General features: G+C 36.9%; 1 protein-coding gene across 6 annotated transcripts in view; it reads left to right on the forward strand.

The window, feature by feature from the left end:
* The window catches only part of CADPS2 (calcium dependent secretion activator 2), a 477558-nt gene extending 460810 nt beyond the window's left edge, over positions 1-16748 (forward strand). For 3 of the 6 annotated variants that reach the window (XR_009541940.1, XR_009541942.1, XR_009541943.1), the window contains 3 exons: positions 10160-10264; positions 10750-10893; positions 15778-15912. Coding sequence is in view for 3 of the 6 variants with exons in the window: in XM_060156782.1 (XP_060012765.1) it covers positions 10160-10264; positions 15778-15951 (279 nt within the window). In the remaining 3 variants the exon portion in view is untranslated. Of the gene's footprint in view, positions 1-10159; positions 10265-10749; positions 10894-15777 lie in introns of all 6 variants that reach the window. The other 3 variants (XM_060156782.1, XM_060156783.1, XM_060156784.1) reach the window with 1 other exon arrangement.
* Positions 16749-17061: the final 313 nt, after the last annotated feature.

A 17061-nucleotide genomic window follows, 5' to 3' on the forward strand; every position in this document is an offset into this window, starting at 1 on the left:
CCTAGTTATGCATTCTCATGGATAACTTTCCCATACTTTTGTTCTACTGATCCTTATAAATTTGGTCCCATATACTCCCCGTATTTCTTGTTGACTTTCCTCTTACTGCCTATGTTATACAGTTAAAAATGTATATGTTTATAGATGTAGGATGGTCATTCATGTGACGTTTTGGATGCATAAGATCTAGAAAACAAATCCAATTCATCCTTCAAGTAGGAAGTGCAAGGGATGGTGGTGAATGTTGGGATTAAAAGGTTAGGCATTGGGACTTCCCTGATGGTCCAGTGGTTAAGACTCTGCACTTCCACTGCAGGGGGCACTGGTTCAATCCCTGGTTGGGAAACTAAGATCCCACATGCTGTGCGGCCAAAAAAAGAAAAAAAAAAACGTTAGGCGTTTGTTTCCTCCCACATAGTTGGGTATCTCTGTCACAATGACTCGGTAGGATTCTAATCAAAATAGGAAATCAAAACCCCTCTTCTTATTTATTCATACAGCCAGTATTTATTTTCTAGAGGCCACACACTGCTAGAGGCTGAGAATGCAATGTTAGATAAGATATACCAAGTTCCTGCCCTAAGGGAGCTTACATTCTTACGGCCAAGTGGGTCTTCTGAAAAAGTTGTTAATTTCTACATTAAAATGTTTCATATTTTCGTCTATTGAATAGACCTTCATAGATTTTTTCCAAATGGATATACTATCGAGAATTAAAATTTAGTACCCTTTCAAAATAGATGATAGTGATTATCTAAATCTGACGTTTATTTATTTCTCTGCATTGCAAGTGGATGGTTGGAAACTTGCCAGAACTTAGGGCCAATGCAAGGGTTGTACCTAGCTCTAGTGCCTGCAATATCAAATGCCGTGACATTACAACAAGGGCACACTCTCCCTCTCTACCCTTCATGGATTCTTTGCTCAAAAGCCAGGCTTATACCAGCTCCCAGGAGAGCTCTCATGTCCCCTCAGACTCAAGTCAATAGTGCCACACCAATGATGTTTCTCACTTTTTTTTTAACACCTCTCACAAAACCAACAAGCATTGAAAGCACCCAGGACATGTCACTTCTTGGTGTAAATGCACAGGCAGTGCTGCCAGCCATACACCAGATATGCCCCACAGCCTCAGATACCCCCCAGGAATAGCTACCAATACCCCTGAGCATATGCTGGAGGGGCAGCTCACTGCATGCGTGACAGACTCTTGAGGGCCAGTCCAGGAGCTGAGCACATCAACCTCTGAGCACATAATGTTATCATATCTTTGTGTATAAGAGTATGTATGCGGACACTCATATATGTACATAGACATGGGGGTTTGTTAGTTTACAGTACTTTCTCCTTTACTTAATTCATCACTTAAAACGAAATTAGACTGTCACATTTTCAGTTCTGTGTTAAATGTCTTTAGCCAGATGCAGTTGTTTACTTTTTGATGATATCTACAACTTTAGCATGCATTAAATTATTTTGCTATTAATGAAACATGTAATTCAAGTCAACAGTTCCTCTGGCTCTGATATTCTTTTATCTTTTTTCTGTTGAAAAGCTGCCCTGCCACTATTATATACGTAACAGTTTATGTTTCCAAATATTTAAAAGCATTCAGTCCTTCAACAATTATGTAATGCATGTCATGTGCCAGACATTCTGCTAAGGGCTCAAGATATCAATAAAAAGACTTGGTTTCTGCCTTATGGATACTCACAGCCTGGTGAGGCAGACATAGGGCACATTGTGCAGTTTTGTTTTTTGGTTTTTTTTTTGCGGTACGCAAGCATGTGGGATCTTCCTGGACCGGGGCACGAACCCATGTCCCTGCATCAGCAGGTGGACTCTCAATCACTGCGCCACCAGGGAAGCCCACATTGTGCAGTATTTTTATAGACACCTGTACAGGGTTCTAGGAGCAGGAAATACAGGAGCATCTAAGTCTACCTGGTAAGAGATAGTGTTGGCTTCGTAGCAGAAATGATAGTTGAACTGAGTCTTAAAGGTCAACGTGAATCTGGCCAATGAAACGTACATGGGAATAAAAGTCCAGACAGAGGGATTGGCATGTCCAAAAACCATAGATATAGAGAAACCCAACATCTAGCAGATCAGCAGGTCATTCAGGTCCTGTGGGAGTGCGCCATGAGTCGGAGACCGGAAGGCAGCTATTTATCCCAGTCCCTACAACACTCTGGAAACGGGACTTTGGAATAATTGTTCCCTATTTTTTATAAGGAAACTGAAGAAAAGACTTGCTAACCATTAATTCTCAGACCTAGGTTTTATCTCAAACTTGTACCGTTTAATAGTCTAATTTATTTTTATCCGGATCCTACATTATTGATTTAAATGCAATATCGACCAAACTTTTATATATAGTACTTAAGATGAGTCATTCAACCAGATGAACAGGTCGTATGCCCAAATAAATCATTCATAGTCTATGTCTGCACCCCAAACTGGTGCACACACCATTATAACTGGGTTGACCACTGAGTTCAACCAAACCACTGATTAGTCAAAAGATTAGCCAAACCAGTATGCGTTCCATCATTTGTCAATAAGTAGGCGAGAGGGGGAACAACTGATGATCTGAAATTTTCACTTTGTAATCACTAATCTTTTTAGCACCAGGGAAAGAACCACAGAATAAATTTACAAAGGCACTTGCCTACTTGATGATAATGAATGTGAAGAATAGTATTGATTTTAATGCTCTTTGTCTAGCGTGAGAATAGGTAGGCTAGTTTAATAATATTACTTTCAGGATATTTTGGAAGAAAGGAAATTTGGGGTTAATGAAATAGGAGTGAGTGGAAAAGAGCTTTTGCAACCCCCAATTTGTGGAACTTACCCTGTTATGTAACTTATCCTATTTTATAAGTGAAGAGGATTGAATGCATCTTGGAAGCGTCTTGGTTATTATATTCATGTATTTTTTTTAAAAAAAGGAATGGGGGCCTTCCCTGGTGGCGCAGTGGTTGATAGTCCGCCTGCCAATGCAGGGGACGCGGGTTCGTGCCCCGGTCCGGGAAGATCCCACATGCCGCGGAGCAGCTGGGCCCGTGAGCCATGGCCGCTGAGCCTGTGCGTCCGGAGCCTGTGCTCCGCAACGGGAGAGGCCACAACAGTGAGAGGCCCATGTACCGCAAAAAAAAAAAAAAAAAAAAGGGAATGGAAAAAAAAAAGTACTGAACTTTTCAAGAGCAGGAAAGGTTTTTCAGCATTCAACAAGCATTTATTAGGTACCTACTATATGCCAACCCTCCCATGTTAGTACTTTTTACATTTTCCCTTTCTTAACAGACATCATAGTGCTCATGAGCTCTCCTTTGCAGACTTCCTCATAGAGGTAAGAAATGAAAATCGCCCTGAATATGAGTTTATTGAATATGGAAGGAAAAAGGCATGAATCAAGTTCTTCTCTGTTCTGTATTTTTAAAAAAGATGAAGAAAACTGCACATATAGATCGAGTCCCCTCATGAATGTACTAAGGATCTTCTTTCCGCATTGCTTTGTTTTGTTGCAGTGAAAAAAAAATTCTTCCCAGGATTCCTAAGCATTAGGGTATATGGCACTGTAAAACAACTTAAGAAGTAAACACGTGGGAAATGCATAGCACAAGGACCATTTGGTTGGTTACCCTAACAGAGTATGGCTCTTCCAAAAATTTATTACATTATGTAATTACATTATCAGGTGTACAAATATCTTTGGAAATGCAGATTACAGTAACTTGCAAGAAAATGTGATGGACTTCTTTGAAACAACAAGCATCTCCTGTATTACTTCACAGTCCTGGGTTATGATAACTATCAGGGACCACCAGGAATGGTAGAGTTGTTTTCTTAGTTGTTTGCTGCAAGCATCAAACTACTCTTAAAAAATCAGAGACTTCACTGATGGAACAGACTGTTTCATAGAAGGAAATGGAATAACCTAGTAGTCATGAGCACGGACTCTGGAGCATAGATATAAGAAGAATCTTAACCTTGCCACTTACATAAACTTACATAAGTAAATTGCTTAATCTAAACTCAGTTTTCTACCTACGTGAGCTCAGTTTCCCTGCAAAATAGGAATAATAACCACTTCGTCAAGGTTGTTTAAGAATCAAATGAAAACTGATGCACTTGAACTTCCCATGGAAGATTTTTTAAAAACATCAGATACCTTTATAATCAGAGTATTATTATTATGTAATATATTGTATATAACATTATTTGTTATTATAAAATCATAATAAGAATACTTCACTGTTCTTAATAGATTTCATTTATTCCTCATTGTACTTTATTGTTTCATTTTTATAATATGTCTGTACTTCATTAAAAGGCCAAATGAAACTTCTGGAATCCTAGACTTGCATATTTGGATGAACAAAGCTATATTTAAGTAGCATTAAAAAAAAAAACAATTTGGCTTTTCCCTTCTTTGAGGAGAATCACAAGCTATATTGCTTCTAATCATGCCCCTTCCTTTGACAGTCAAATCTAATCTCATAGTATTTCTGGAGAGCATAAAAATCTTATTTTAAAGCTAGTTCATATAATCTGTCCGTCATATCACAGATGAGAAAACTGAGGCATAGAGAAAGCAAGCGACAGACTCAGTCAAGCAAATAGTCGCATCACAGGGGCCGGCACTGCGGGCCCTGCAGCTTCTGTGTTGATGTTCTTCTCTGGTGCGTTCACGGCCAGCCCTCAGCCTCCATGTCCAGATGCGAGTCTCTGTTTCCCTCCTCCTGAGCGCCTCCGGGGCTAGCTGGTTGATAGATGTAGGTTGGGTTGAACACTTCCTGTATTCTTAACCTAATAGACTGGTTTCAGTTTTCCTTAAATATAGCCTTTAATCCTATTCCAAGCCAACACAAAATTCACACTTAAAACTTTCAAAATGCTTGTGGTTTGTTTTTTTTTTTGTGGTACGCGGGCCTCTCACCGTTGTGGCCTCTCCCGTTGCGGAGCACAGGCTCCGGACGCGCAGGCTCAGCGGCCATGGCTCACGGGCCCAGCCGCTCCACAACATGTGGGATCTTCCCGGACCGGGGCACGAACCTGTGTCTCCTGCATCTGCAGGCGGACTCTCAACCACTGCGCCACCAGGGAAGCCCTAAATGCTTGTGTTTTGAGGGTCTGTTTTGTGGAACCAAATATAATCATTTTGAGTGGGTTAGCTTGAAAAGAGGGTGGAAATGTTGGTATTATTATATCAAATGTACCGTTAATGTAGATCTGCATTTTAGTGCCTAGAAATGGGAAGTGACCACGAATTTAGTTATATTAAACAGATGTACAATTGACAAAAGGAACACTCCATGTATAGAGAAACATTTCTATTTACTTTTTAATGTACTGGTGAAACTGTGGGGCATTAACATTTCTAAATAATTTGTTGCCCTCTGAAGCCACGAAGTGATCCTAAAGGGTGCTTTATATTTTTCAAGCTTTTCAAAACCATTATTCTTTTATCCAATTCAACTTAACATTTGAAAGGCACATATTTCCTAAGATGAGATTTTCTAGATGGTATGTCATTTCAACACGGTGACTTGACTCTGGTAAAACTATCAGCTTCTCTTGAAATAAATGAAGAAATGCACACATACTGTGGAAATGTAGCCATTTCATATCTGGGGGCGCTAAAAAGTGTTGGGTTTGTTTTGTTGCTGTTGTTGTTATTGTTGTTAACCTATTGAGACGAGCCTAGCTGGAGAAGAATGAAAATACATCAGCTAGTTGTACCAAGTTCATAATCAATAAAAAGCTAAACACTTAAGCAGAAAATATATCACAGATTTGTTCCCCAGCAAAGCAACTATTTTTACCCTGCCATCATCCTCAGAAGCCACATTCTGACAGAAATCATTTGCTTGAAGCAGCCGCAATATGTGAACCCTATGTGGTCCTGTGACTCAGATTCAGGAGTATTAGCCCCAGAAGGTCTGAAGACATTGTGCATTAGTATGTATTGAGACCTCATTCCAGGTGGCAAGCAGCTGGACTTTTTAAAAAATAAAACTTCCAAAATAAAGACGAAGCGCCTGTTTCCAGGCAGTAAGTGTTATATTTAATTGAATCCTCCTCAAAATGTTATAAATTAGGCAGCAAAGGGAGCCGTGCATATTTAATATATTTGTTTTGTATTTCCACTAGTCGACAGCATAATGAAATTCCTTAACTACTTCTCTTTAACTTGCATGAAGAAAGCACGGTATGTTGCTAAATCTCTTTTCACCAGCACTGCCGAGAAACAACTTTAATCCTTGTTAGAAAATTGCCGAGTCTGGGACTGACAAAGAGCTCATGCTTGTTCCATTGTTAGTGCTCCCCGGCCCCAAGAGCAGAGCCCTTTACAGCTGCGTGGATCCCGCCCGGCTCAGCTGCACTATTTAGGAGAGGAGGTTTGTCAATTTCTATTGACAATGGAGAGAGTTTTTCAGGGCCTGTAGCAGTGCTGACACAGTTGGGGATCAATGCCAGCCATTCAGAATGCACCCTCTTTCATTGCTTTCGTTTGTTAATTCAAGACTAAAGGTCCACTGAGGGGGTTCAGGGTGTTTAAGAAAGCTGATGAACTGTTTAAAAAAGCTGATGAACTGCAAGCGTTTATAGCCCTGGTGTGGCAATTTCCATAGTCAGTGGCAACTCCTGGCACTGAGGGAGCTGTGTCCTTGTTGACCCTCTTGTTATTAAAAATGCACAAGTGCTGCGCTTCTCAATATTTCAACACTCTTTCATTGTCAATACCACCTTCTGAGCCCTTCAGCTTGTTGCTTGCTCTAAAGATCTTCTTAGATTGGGTTTGAAAACTTCACCTTAAACGCTAGATTAGACTGATGTTCTGTTTTCCGTGCTCCTGTTGATTTGTTGAACCTTCCCAGGGCTGGAAAGCAAGTAGCAGCTTGATGGGGAGACGGGCTGCTAATATGATTTACCAGTCTACAGTCATGCACAATAAGTGTGAATAAATACAGGGGTCTCACAGAGTCAACCCTAGCCTTTCCTTTTCTTTTCTTTTTGCTTTAAAAGAGATATCTCAAGAAAATGAAGTGAGTAAGGCATGCCCTTACAGGAGTTGAATGAACCACAAAAAAGAAAAAAAAAAAAACACATATATTTTGTTAAAGTGGTAGGCTGCTGGCATGGATTGATGGAGAAAAAAAGCGTAGAATATACACTAACTGCTTTATTCTTAAGTAGACCAAGCAGGGAATAAAGCAGTAATGCCATACCCACGACTTGAGTGCAAGCTCCAGTGCCCCTTCGTTGTCATCCTCTGAAAGGAAAAGTGAATAGTCAAACAAGTTGCTTTATAAAATTAACTTTTCCAAAATGCAAGCACATTTTCTAACAGTCACACTTCAGTGCACATTCACCCCTTTCAAATTTTTTTTTCTTTGCTTTGGAGGGTGGTTTGGTTTGGTTTGGTTTGGTGGGGTGGGGGGAATGATGCTAACTTACCTTTGACATTTTTCTCAAGATGAAAAAAATGGAATCTATGGTCCTCCACCCAGAAGAAGGACATAACCATTCCAACACCAGAAATAGGAAAATGCTAGTGATTTCTGTTTTGTGGTTTTGTCTGTTTGTGTGTGTGTGTGTGTGTGTGTGTGTGTGTGTGTGTGTGTGTGTGTGTTTCACCATATATAAGAAAGAAGCAGTCCTAATAAGGTTTTTTGTTTGTTTGTTAGCTTATTCTTCATAGCAACGTAAACTCTAAGCTAAGCTATTGATTTTTCTTCATCATTTGCTTGATTTAGCTGAAATTCTTCAAAATGCTTTGACTTTGGAACCAAGAAATATGCATGATTAGCAGATGGAATAATTTTTCTTATAGAATGTTCCTTGTAGAATAATTTGTTTGCCTTTAAAGTAAGATGATGATGAAGTAGCTTAAGCACTTTATTAACATTAGTTCTTTTTCTCTGTTTTTATAGTTAACTTTAGATCATTTTATTCCCAAATTATTCTTCTTTAAAATTATAATTTTGGCATTGTGTTAAAGAAGTTATATTAAAAATAAATTTCTGTGTTATGTTAGATGTCCTTTCAGTTATCGCTTAATCATAGGTACCACTCATATGTAATGGAAGAATGAAGTTAAATTAATTTTAAATTACCTAAGGATTTTTTAAGAACATAAGATGCATATGGAGTAATTTTAAGAAAGCATTTTCATTTACTTCAGATTCATGCAACTTACCATATATATAGTAACTTTACAGTCTAACAGCCCAATTAACTTGTATGTTATAAATTTTGTACAATGTATCGTATTTTGTCCCCCAACTAAAAAAAAAAATTATTCCTTGAAGAAGCACTATAATTTAAGAGTCATAACCATTATGACTACATTTTAGTTTTCAAGTTACTTGGAGGGTGGGCTGGGGGCGAGGGTTTTAATTCAGTATACTCATGTTCAATATCACCAATACCTATGAGTGTTTACCTGCATTAAAATAGAACTCAAGTAGTTGAGGCTATAACTTGAAATAAGGAAGTATAGAATTTAAATACCAGATACTAATCTATTAAGATTTAATATGTCAGCTGAAGTACTGAATTTTTTAGCAGTTTATTTTTTAAGAATTTAGGAGTATCTCATTTTATAAAACTTATTTCTGATACTTTTACATGTCCTGAAAATTAGGAAAGTAATCATTAGGAAAAAGAAAAACTGGGTACATGAATAATATTTTTTTTAAACAACCATAGCCCATCTCACATTTTAAAAACTTGAATGTTCATTCATCCATTTAATATCACAGTATTCAGTAAATCAGTTACTCATTTTCATTAGCTTATCTCATTTTATGCATGTGTGTCCAGTATGCCAACAAACTAATAGAAATAAGTCTGATGAAATGTTAAACTAATTCAATTTTTATATTATGCTTAAACTACCATTCTTTATACTAAATTTTATTAGAACAATGTTAGTAAATACAAGTCCAGGTGAAGTTCAGACTTACTTGTATCACTTGAGATTTCTTTTAGAAATTTGTATTTACTGCTTTATTATGGAAGAAAAATATCTTTTAAGATTTTTTTCTGTGTTTGAATACCTAAGAACATATGCACGTACATATGTGATCTGTAGTGTCACTGTGTGTACACAAGCAAGGCACAAAATACCTTCTCTTTCAAAAACTCTTTTGTCATTTCCTAAATGCTGCGTGGACATTGATATTTCTCACAGTTATCTGAATGACTAGCATTATTTTCTTACAGTATTACCTAAACCTGGCTCTGGCGTGTAAGTACTGAATCCCTTAAAGTGCCATCACTAATGGCAGATTGCCCTTTTTTGAAAATAGGAACAAAATTTCTTCTTTTACTATACTCACAGGCATTATATAGGAGCAGGAAAGTACATTAGAGAAGAATTTCCATTTTCCCACCAAGAGAGTTATAATAAACAGAGAAAATATGAACCCTCCAAAAACACTTGCAGAATGAAACAGATTGTTTTCTTTTATAATTTGGTCAACTGACATCTGTTTTTGTGATTCTTATAAGACACAAGAATTCCATCCTGATAATGTTCCTTCCTAAGATCTGAAATCTTTATTTTAGGTGGTTTTAGACCATCTTGGCAAATACTTAACAACCGATAGTAGATAAAGTTGTGACTGGGGATTAGAGGTTAGTAAGCTGTGGATGTTTTTCACCATCCCTCCTTTAAAATGCTATTTCTAGGTATTGCCTACATGCATGATGGTAATTACTCTGATTTTTACATAACATGCAGGCTAATGGGAAATTTCCCTTTGAAAATAATTTACCTGTTTTTTTCCTGCTGCTTGGCAGTCCATTCAGTCCCATAACATGTATTTAGTACCCATTGTTACCTACAAATTACAAAGCAGGCCGCTAGGCTGCAAGTGCAAAAACACTGTTTCCCATGAATATGTTACAGCTAAAAGACTGTAATGTTAATTCATGTAAAGAACAGACTAGGTCAACTTAGCAGATTTTCTAGCAAAACATACAATTCTGTTAACAGGAAATTATAGCATTATTGACTTTAAGTGCTGATCTATGGTCATTTCAGAGTGTTTCATTACCCCCTCATTACCGAATCTGTTAAATGAATACTGCAGAGGTTGTTTTCTTTTCTGTTTTCTTCCCCCCCCACCCCCATCCTTCTTTCCAGCAATGGTACAGCAGTTCCATGAAAGTCATTTGTGTGTGGTTGGCTGATAGATTAGACCTGCAGCTTCATATTTACCAACTGAAGACACTAATCAAGATTGTGAAGGTAAACAAAATGTGTTTAGATGTGTATTGCCCAGCAAGCTATAAAGAATAATGGCAAGATATTGACATATAAGAAAATCGTATTTAATATACCTGAGTGGATGTAAGTACTTTAAAAACATCACTTTCAGCAATGATGTGCTGCTGTTTATTCCATTTTCAGTTAGATTACTAAATAAACATAAATTTATTGTTTTTGTATTAATAAATTAAAAGTATTTTGTTATCAAGTAATTATATTTGAAAATAATATATACATAAAGCCCCTAGCACATTTACCTGAATCTAGTAGGTCCACAATAATTTTGTATTAATTGTCTTAGGTATAGAAATGTTTTCTCCTAATATATTTCCTTCATATTTATTAATATATTATTAGGAGGGCTTTTGAATTATATTTGCCCCTAGGATAAGGAGAGTCTCCTTTATTTTGTTATATCCTGATATGAAAGTAAAACATTGTCACTGCCTGAATTCTTTTGGAAGCATGCCCCTTCTTATATGTAAGAGATGATCAGTATGAGTGTCCGGGACCATCCATAACCACTAACAGATGTTATATCAGTTCAATGAGGCCATTTTGACGTCTGCTTTTCAAGAGGAAATGTAATCACGTGCATGTTATATTGAGTGAGTAGGGGCTTTAAAGTAATACATTATTCAGCATGATTTCTCACACCTTATAAATTCCAGTGGAAATACAAAATTTACCACAGGTATAACTTTTTCTTAAAATTGAGACAAATTCTACGTTATGGCAAAAAACATAACTCTAAGCTCTTGTGAATCAGCTGTTCCTTTAAATAAGTAACTTTTACTTCCATTCTAGTACCATTTATCAAATGGTATACATATGCCATTGATGTATTTATATATATGTGTGTGTGCCTATATATGTGTATATCTATATTTGCACGTACATATATATGTATATGTGTATATTTGTGTGTATGTGTGTATATGTACACACACACACACAGTGGTTCTCACAATGTCATTCCTGATATAACATTATCAGCATCACCTGGGAACTTGTTAGACATGCAAATTCTTCGGCTCCACACCAGACTCACTAAGTCAGAGTGTCTGAGAGTGGGACCTGGCCATCTGTACATGAACAAGCCCTCCAGAGGATTCTGATAGAGACAAAGTTTGAGAAGAACCACTGTATCACATCATTAAAAGTTTTATCCACATTAAAATATTTTCCACCATTCTCTTGGTTCCTGCAGTCTCATCAGAATATGAATTCTTTTGTGCCACAGACACATAGGTTATAGAAAGATCCACCAAGAGGAAAGTTCTAAAGTCAGAAATCAGCAAATCTACTGGAACATAGACCCAGACCTATAATGTCACAGTAATAGCAATCATGATTAGCCATAAATAACAAGTAAAATTGGTCACCCACTAATTTTAATACACTAAAACATTACATTTCAATTGACAGACTACCTTTGATCTAGAACACTTTTTACCAGGTGTTATTTATTTTACAAAGAAACTGAAAACACATTATGATAACGTTCATGTTTGCTTTAGTTCCTCCATGGTTTCTTCCTTGTTTCTACAAATGTCACTTGGAGAGCTTTCAACTGAAGTTTGTTTTTCATAAAAGAGAATCAGAATAATCTGTGTTTACCTTCTAAATAGGTGTACATGTTAAGATTGCAGTCTATACTGTGACTAATATTGGGATTAGCTTGTTCCCCTTGGGATCAGCCATATTTTCAAGCTAATGTCTACTGTGTTCAGGATGTCAGAAATTACATAGTCGGCTGATTGGTATTAGTTGATAGATTGGTAAGCTCTTTCTTTGTTTTTATAATAATAATCTCCATTTTTTATTAGCCCATCATCTGTTTATTTCAAAGTTATTCCTCTTCTCATATTCACAGTCATAACAGTTCAAGCACCAGTGAATATTTTAGCAGAAAAAATGATTAATAATTTTGTTAATTATAGGGTGACATTTCCATTGTATTCTAAACCAGTCAGTTTATCTTATTTTAATATAGTCTTCATGATGGCTACCAACAGTCAAGACTGATAAATATGAAATTAAATTTCATGTATATGTTTGACTTTCCATGTTTCGTTTTTCGCAAGCAGGTCCCCAAACTCAGCCGTTACTTTCTTGGGCTGATACGTTTAATCAACTCATAGGGCTTTATTTAATAACTAAAAGTGATTATTCTCACAGTGAAAATTAGGATGAATTAATTCAGTGTTCTAATTGGTTTTTTTTCTACTTTGAATATAAACAGACTTTAACCAATTTCATACATAGATTCATCACTCTTCAGAGCCTATATGGCTATGTTTATAATGTTCATTTTCCAGTGAATTTAAGCGGCTATTAAACAGCACATGTATAGAATTGTGCAGGCCCCGAGTAGGCTTTCCTTCCATCCACATCACTTAGACTGGACCTGCATGTTACAGTAGGGTAGTGCATTCTACTCAGGAGCTGAGCCGAGAGCTACTGGACTCTGGCAGCCTAGTCCTTAGAAGCATTGTCATTCTCCTGTGCCCACGGAGACCCAGATGCCATCAAGATGTATACGATAGCCAACTTTGCCCCACAAAGACACTTAGACGCCAGTTGGTTCATTGACGTTGCTCACTAAGAAGAGACAAATTGCAGTAAGATATTCACAGAAGATTTAGGACTAAGAAATTAACAAAGTTTAAACATCAGAATGGTTTATTTGGGGAAGGGAAAAATAGAATCCTCAAATAATCAAAATGGCTGACGGATTTCTGTTCTCCCTAGAGGCCATTTGACATTTAAAAGCGGTTAACGTAAACGAGCTGCCTCTTTTACTAGGAGAAAAGACGACAAGTGAGCAGCACCCTGCGGCAGGCACTTGTCTTAAGTAAGAGCCAAGCAGACCTTCTTGGCAGCCACAGAGAATCTCTAAGTGTCAATAACATGTTATGAATTCTAAAAAAAGAGAAAGAGAGAGATTGCAAGGGTACCTGCCCTGCAGTGCCCCTAACTGCTTATTGCTTACTAGTAAAGTAAGGAAGCAGAGTCTTAATTTTATACAAATTAGAAAGCCTTTAGGGCTGCAAATCCACAATACAACTCTGTCCTGGCCAACTTACTGATAATTAAGCTAAGTCTAAGGAAAGTCATTCCAATAAAATAAGAAAGTGGGACTCACAAACTTGGCATATAATTCTCAGTGGAACACTAATACTTTATTTCAGATGTATTAGCTGTAGATGAATGTTTTTTGTGCTTGATATATTTTTAATCTAACTATCAGAGTGTGAGAGGCTTGAACAGAAATCTCTGTGGTAGTAATACCATGCATACTAGTTACCAGATTTTTCCAGACAAAATTTACCTTACAGAGTTACTTCATGGGTTCTGATGCAAATTACCATATGTTTTGGTGTGAAAGTATCACCTTAGTAATAATAAGCTTTAATGGTTTAGAAAGAGAATATGAGGATGGTGGGATTTATGTGTCTTAATACAAAATATTAAAATCAAATTAAAAGGACTACCCTGGTGACACAGTGGTTAAGAATCCGCCTGCCAGTGCAGGGGACACGGGTTCGAGCCCTGGTCCGGGAAGATCCCACGTGCCGCGGAGCCACTAAGCCCGTGCGCCACAACTACCGAGCCTACGTGCCACAACTACAGAAGCCTGCGTGCCTAGAGCCCGTGCTCCACAACGAGAGAAGCCACCGCAACGAGAAGCCCGTGCACTGCAACAAAGAGTAGCCCCCGTTCACCATAACTAGAGAAAGCCCACACATAGCACCAAGACCCAACACATTATCTATAAATAGATAAATAAATAATCAAATTTAAATAGTTTGGGTCATTTAAGGAAAAAAACACTAAATTTTTCTTGCTGTTGAGATACTGACCTCAGATACAGTACAGTGTTCCTCACCAGTTTATTTTTTGGACATGAGGTGGACTTTATTTATGCATTTTATTTATAACAAGTGAATATTACTTCTGAAACTTGAATGGTACCGTGGGGCATAAGGCAGATGATATAAGACAGGAAGATAAAATGTGAAAACACCAGTGACACCACTACCTTGTAATGGTTCTGTTCCTTCCCAGAAGTCTGTTTGTAGACCAGGTGTGTATATCCAGGGGATTAAGATGCCATCCATCAGCACTTCCTACCTCAAGTGAATAAGCACCTTCAGCTGAGCTGTTTGAATATTATATTTTCCTTCTAATTGTGTTGAGTGAAATCAGGCATTCCTTAATGTTAATTTTCAGCTATTGGAGTTGTAATTTGGGGCCAGGAAGTACAACATTCCTTTTTTTATTTGACTTTTTTCATCTGTTAAGTGCAAACCCCCAAAAAAGTGACTGTTAGCAATCATTTAGAACAAAAAAGTGGCACATTGATATGTATTGATACTTTGGTCCAGTCAATTGACATCTGGCTGTTTAGTATTCTAAATCTAACATAGGACAGTTAAAAAAAAAATCTTTAAAGATATTTAGCATTTTAATGGCCTTAGAAGTGCCCCTACAGAATGAGCTATCTTCATTTGTGCTTTGTTTCCCCATTGAACTAACTCTAGACTTTTTCTACAACTTTAAAAATCAATAATAAAATACCAGCCTTGTTTGTCATCAAAAACTCATGTGTGAAGAAAGTCTCACTTAGGAGAAAAGTAAAATAAGGAAAGTTTTATAGGTTACATATCTTAAGAGCCACAGAAATGAGAGTTTCGTTGTTATTCTTGTTTTTAAGAATCACTGTATAAACAGTAACATGATATTTGCACTATTTTTGACAGATAATACACCAAATAATAATTTACTGTTTCACACCAAAAAAGTAAATATGTTTTATTAGCCCATCAATGGAAGTTTAATGCCAGAATTTAACACTTCACATTCCAAGACAATTTCAGAAGGGCAAAATTCATACAGACATTTAGGTGTACACAGAGTTTAACCAGTGTGCATATAAATAAACTTTATAATTCACAAATGCTGAAAATGCAAACTTCTTTTAGTGATAATAGGATTAATCCTCTTCCCTCCACACACCTTCCCCAAAAACCTGATGCATTTTATAAAATGTAATATATTTTTCAATACTAAAATAAAATAAAGGCTCCTCAATTGAAAAACTAAGAATTCCTTCATATTGAAAATGTACATAAGTACATATAATTTTACCTTTGTTACAGGTTATTCAAATAGTAAATTCTGCGCAATTAGTAATATTTTGGGGGGAAAAAGCTCATTTGTCATCTGACAGTCACAACATTTTGATCTACTCAGAGTGATTCTAGTTTGAATAGCACTATCAAAAGTCTCTCATTTCATTTGCTCCCCAGAACCTACACCAACAGGATGACTGGCCTGGGCAGCTACAATCCGAATCCATTAGTGAATTGTCCAAGATCATTTCTGAAATGCCAACTGAGTATATATACATTCAGACATACACATATACATCCATCCAGGCATATAATCCATAAGGGATCTAAGCAAATTCTCTCTCCTTCCTCCAGAAAACCTATAGGGACTTCCGATTGCAGGGTGTGTTGGAAGGCACCCTGAACAGTAAGACCTATGACACCCTGCACAGACGTTTAACAGTAGAGGAGGCTACAGCTTCTGTTTCGGAAGGAGGTGGACTTCAGGGCATCACGATGAAAGACAGTGACGAAGAAGAAGAAGGCTAATAAAATGCAGCTCTGCAGAAGGAAGGAGGGCCTTGACATTGTTTATTTTGTACCTGTCCTTGTAATTACATTGATAGTTTGGACCAAATATAAATGCTTATATTTCACTCTACATTTTAAAAAGTTAACCTGAAGCAGAGTTAAAAGAGAAAATGCCAAGTATTTTTTTTGAAGAAGATCAGCCTTTTTTGTGTAGCTTGATCTAAAATGATGACCTTTGGCTCTGTGATTGGAACATGAACCTTTTTTTTAAAAAAAAGAAGATTCGACTTTTTTTCCTGTAGTTACATCAAAGTCATGTCGCTTGTATGAAGTGAAATATGTATTTCTCGTGATACGACATTGTGAGAATAAGCCACTTCTCATCATTGCGCCAGCTCTATTGTACGTACCCTTGTTAAAATGGTGTGTACTTGACAGTTTATCATTTACGTGCAAGGTTTGTTTCCTAGTTAATTTATCATTGTGATGTGTGTTAAAACTTTAACCTTGGTTCTTAGTACTCTGAATTGGTCTTCCTGGGCTTAAAGGATCGCCAAACCCAAATATAAGCTAGATTATCCAATGGGCTTGTGTCTTGTTCCATTCTGAACATTTTTTCCTTCAAGTATAAAAATCCCAAAGTGTGGGGTAGTAAGTGTGCTGTCGTCAGCATACCATATTCTCCTACTACTAAGTGTAACAGCTTGCAGGCAATAAAAGTCCACTTGGTCCTAACCACTTATGTATTTATTAGACTTGTATAAATTAAATACAGTAAAATATGTTTGCAGTATTATAACCATCTCAGCAATTTGGCTCTGTGTTTTTATTGTGTTTATTTACAATCAAATGAGTAAAAGGTATTAACACTGCTTTCCATCTAGTAGGCACTCACACTTGTTAAAAGAACTGGTTAAATATGAGAGCATATTTCCATAGCAAAGCTGATGCTGACTACATACTCATAGATTGTGTATTATTAGTTAACATTAGCAATTAGTGTTAATAATGAGTAATACTAGAAATGCTAGTAATGTTAACTAGCAATTGACATATTAACAGTTTTTCTTCCCCCAAAGTATTTTCTGGCTACAATTTTAAATTGCAATTTATCTTTGAATTTTAATT

The sequence above is a fragment of the Lagenorhynchus albirostris genome, chromosome 8 (genome assembly GCF_949774975.1).
Source record: "Lagenorhynchus albirostris chromosome 8, mLagAlb1.1, whole genome shotgun sequence".
Classification (NCBI taxonomy): Eukaryota; Metazoa; Chordata; class Mammalia; order Artiodactyla; family Delphinidae; genus Lagenorhynchus; species Lagenorhynchus albirostris.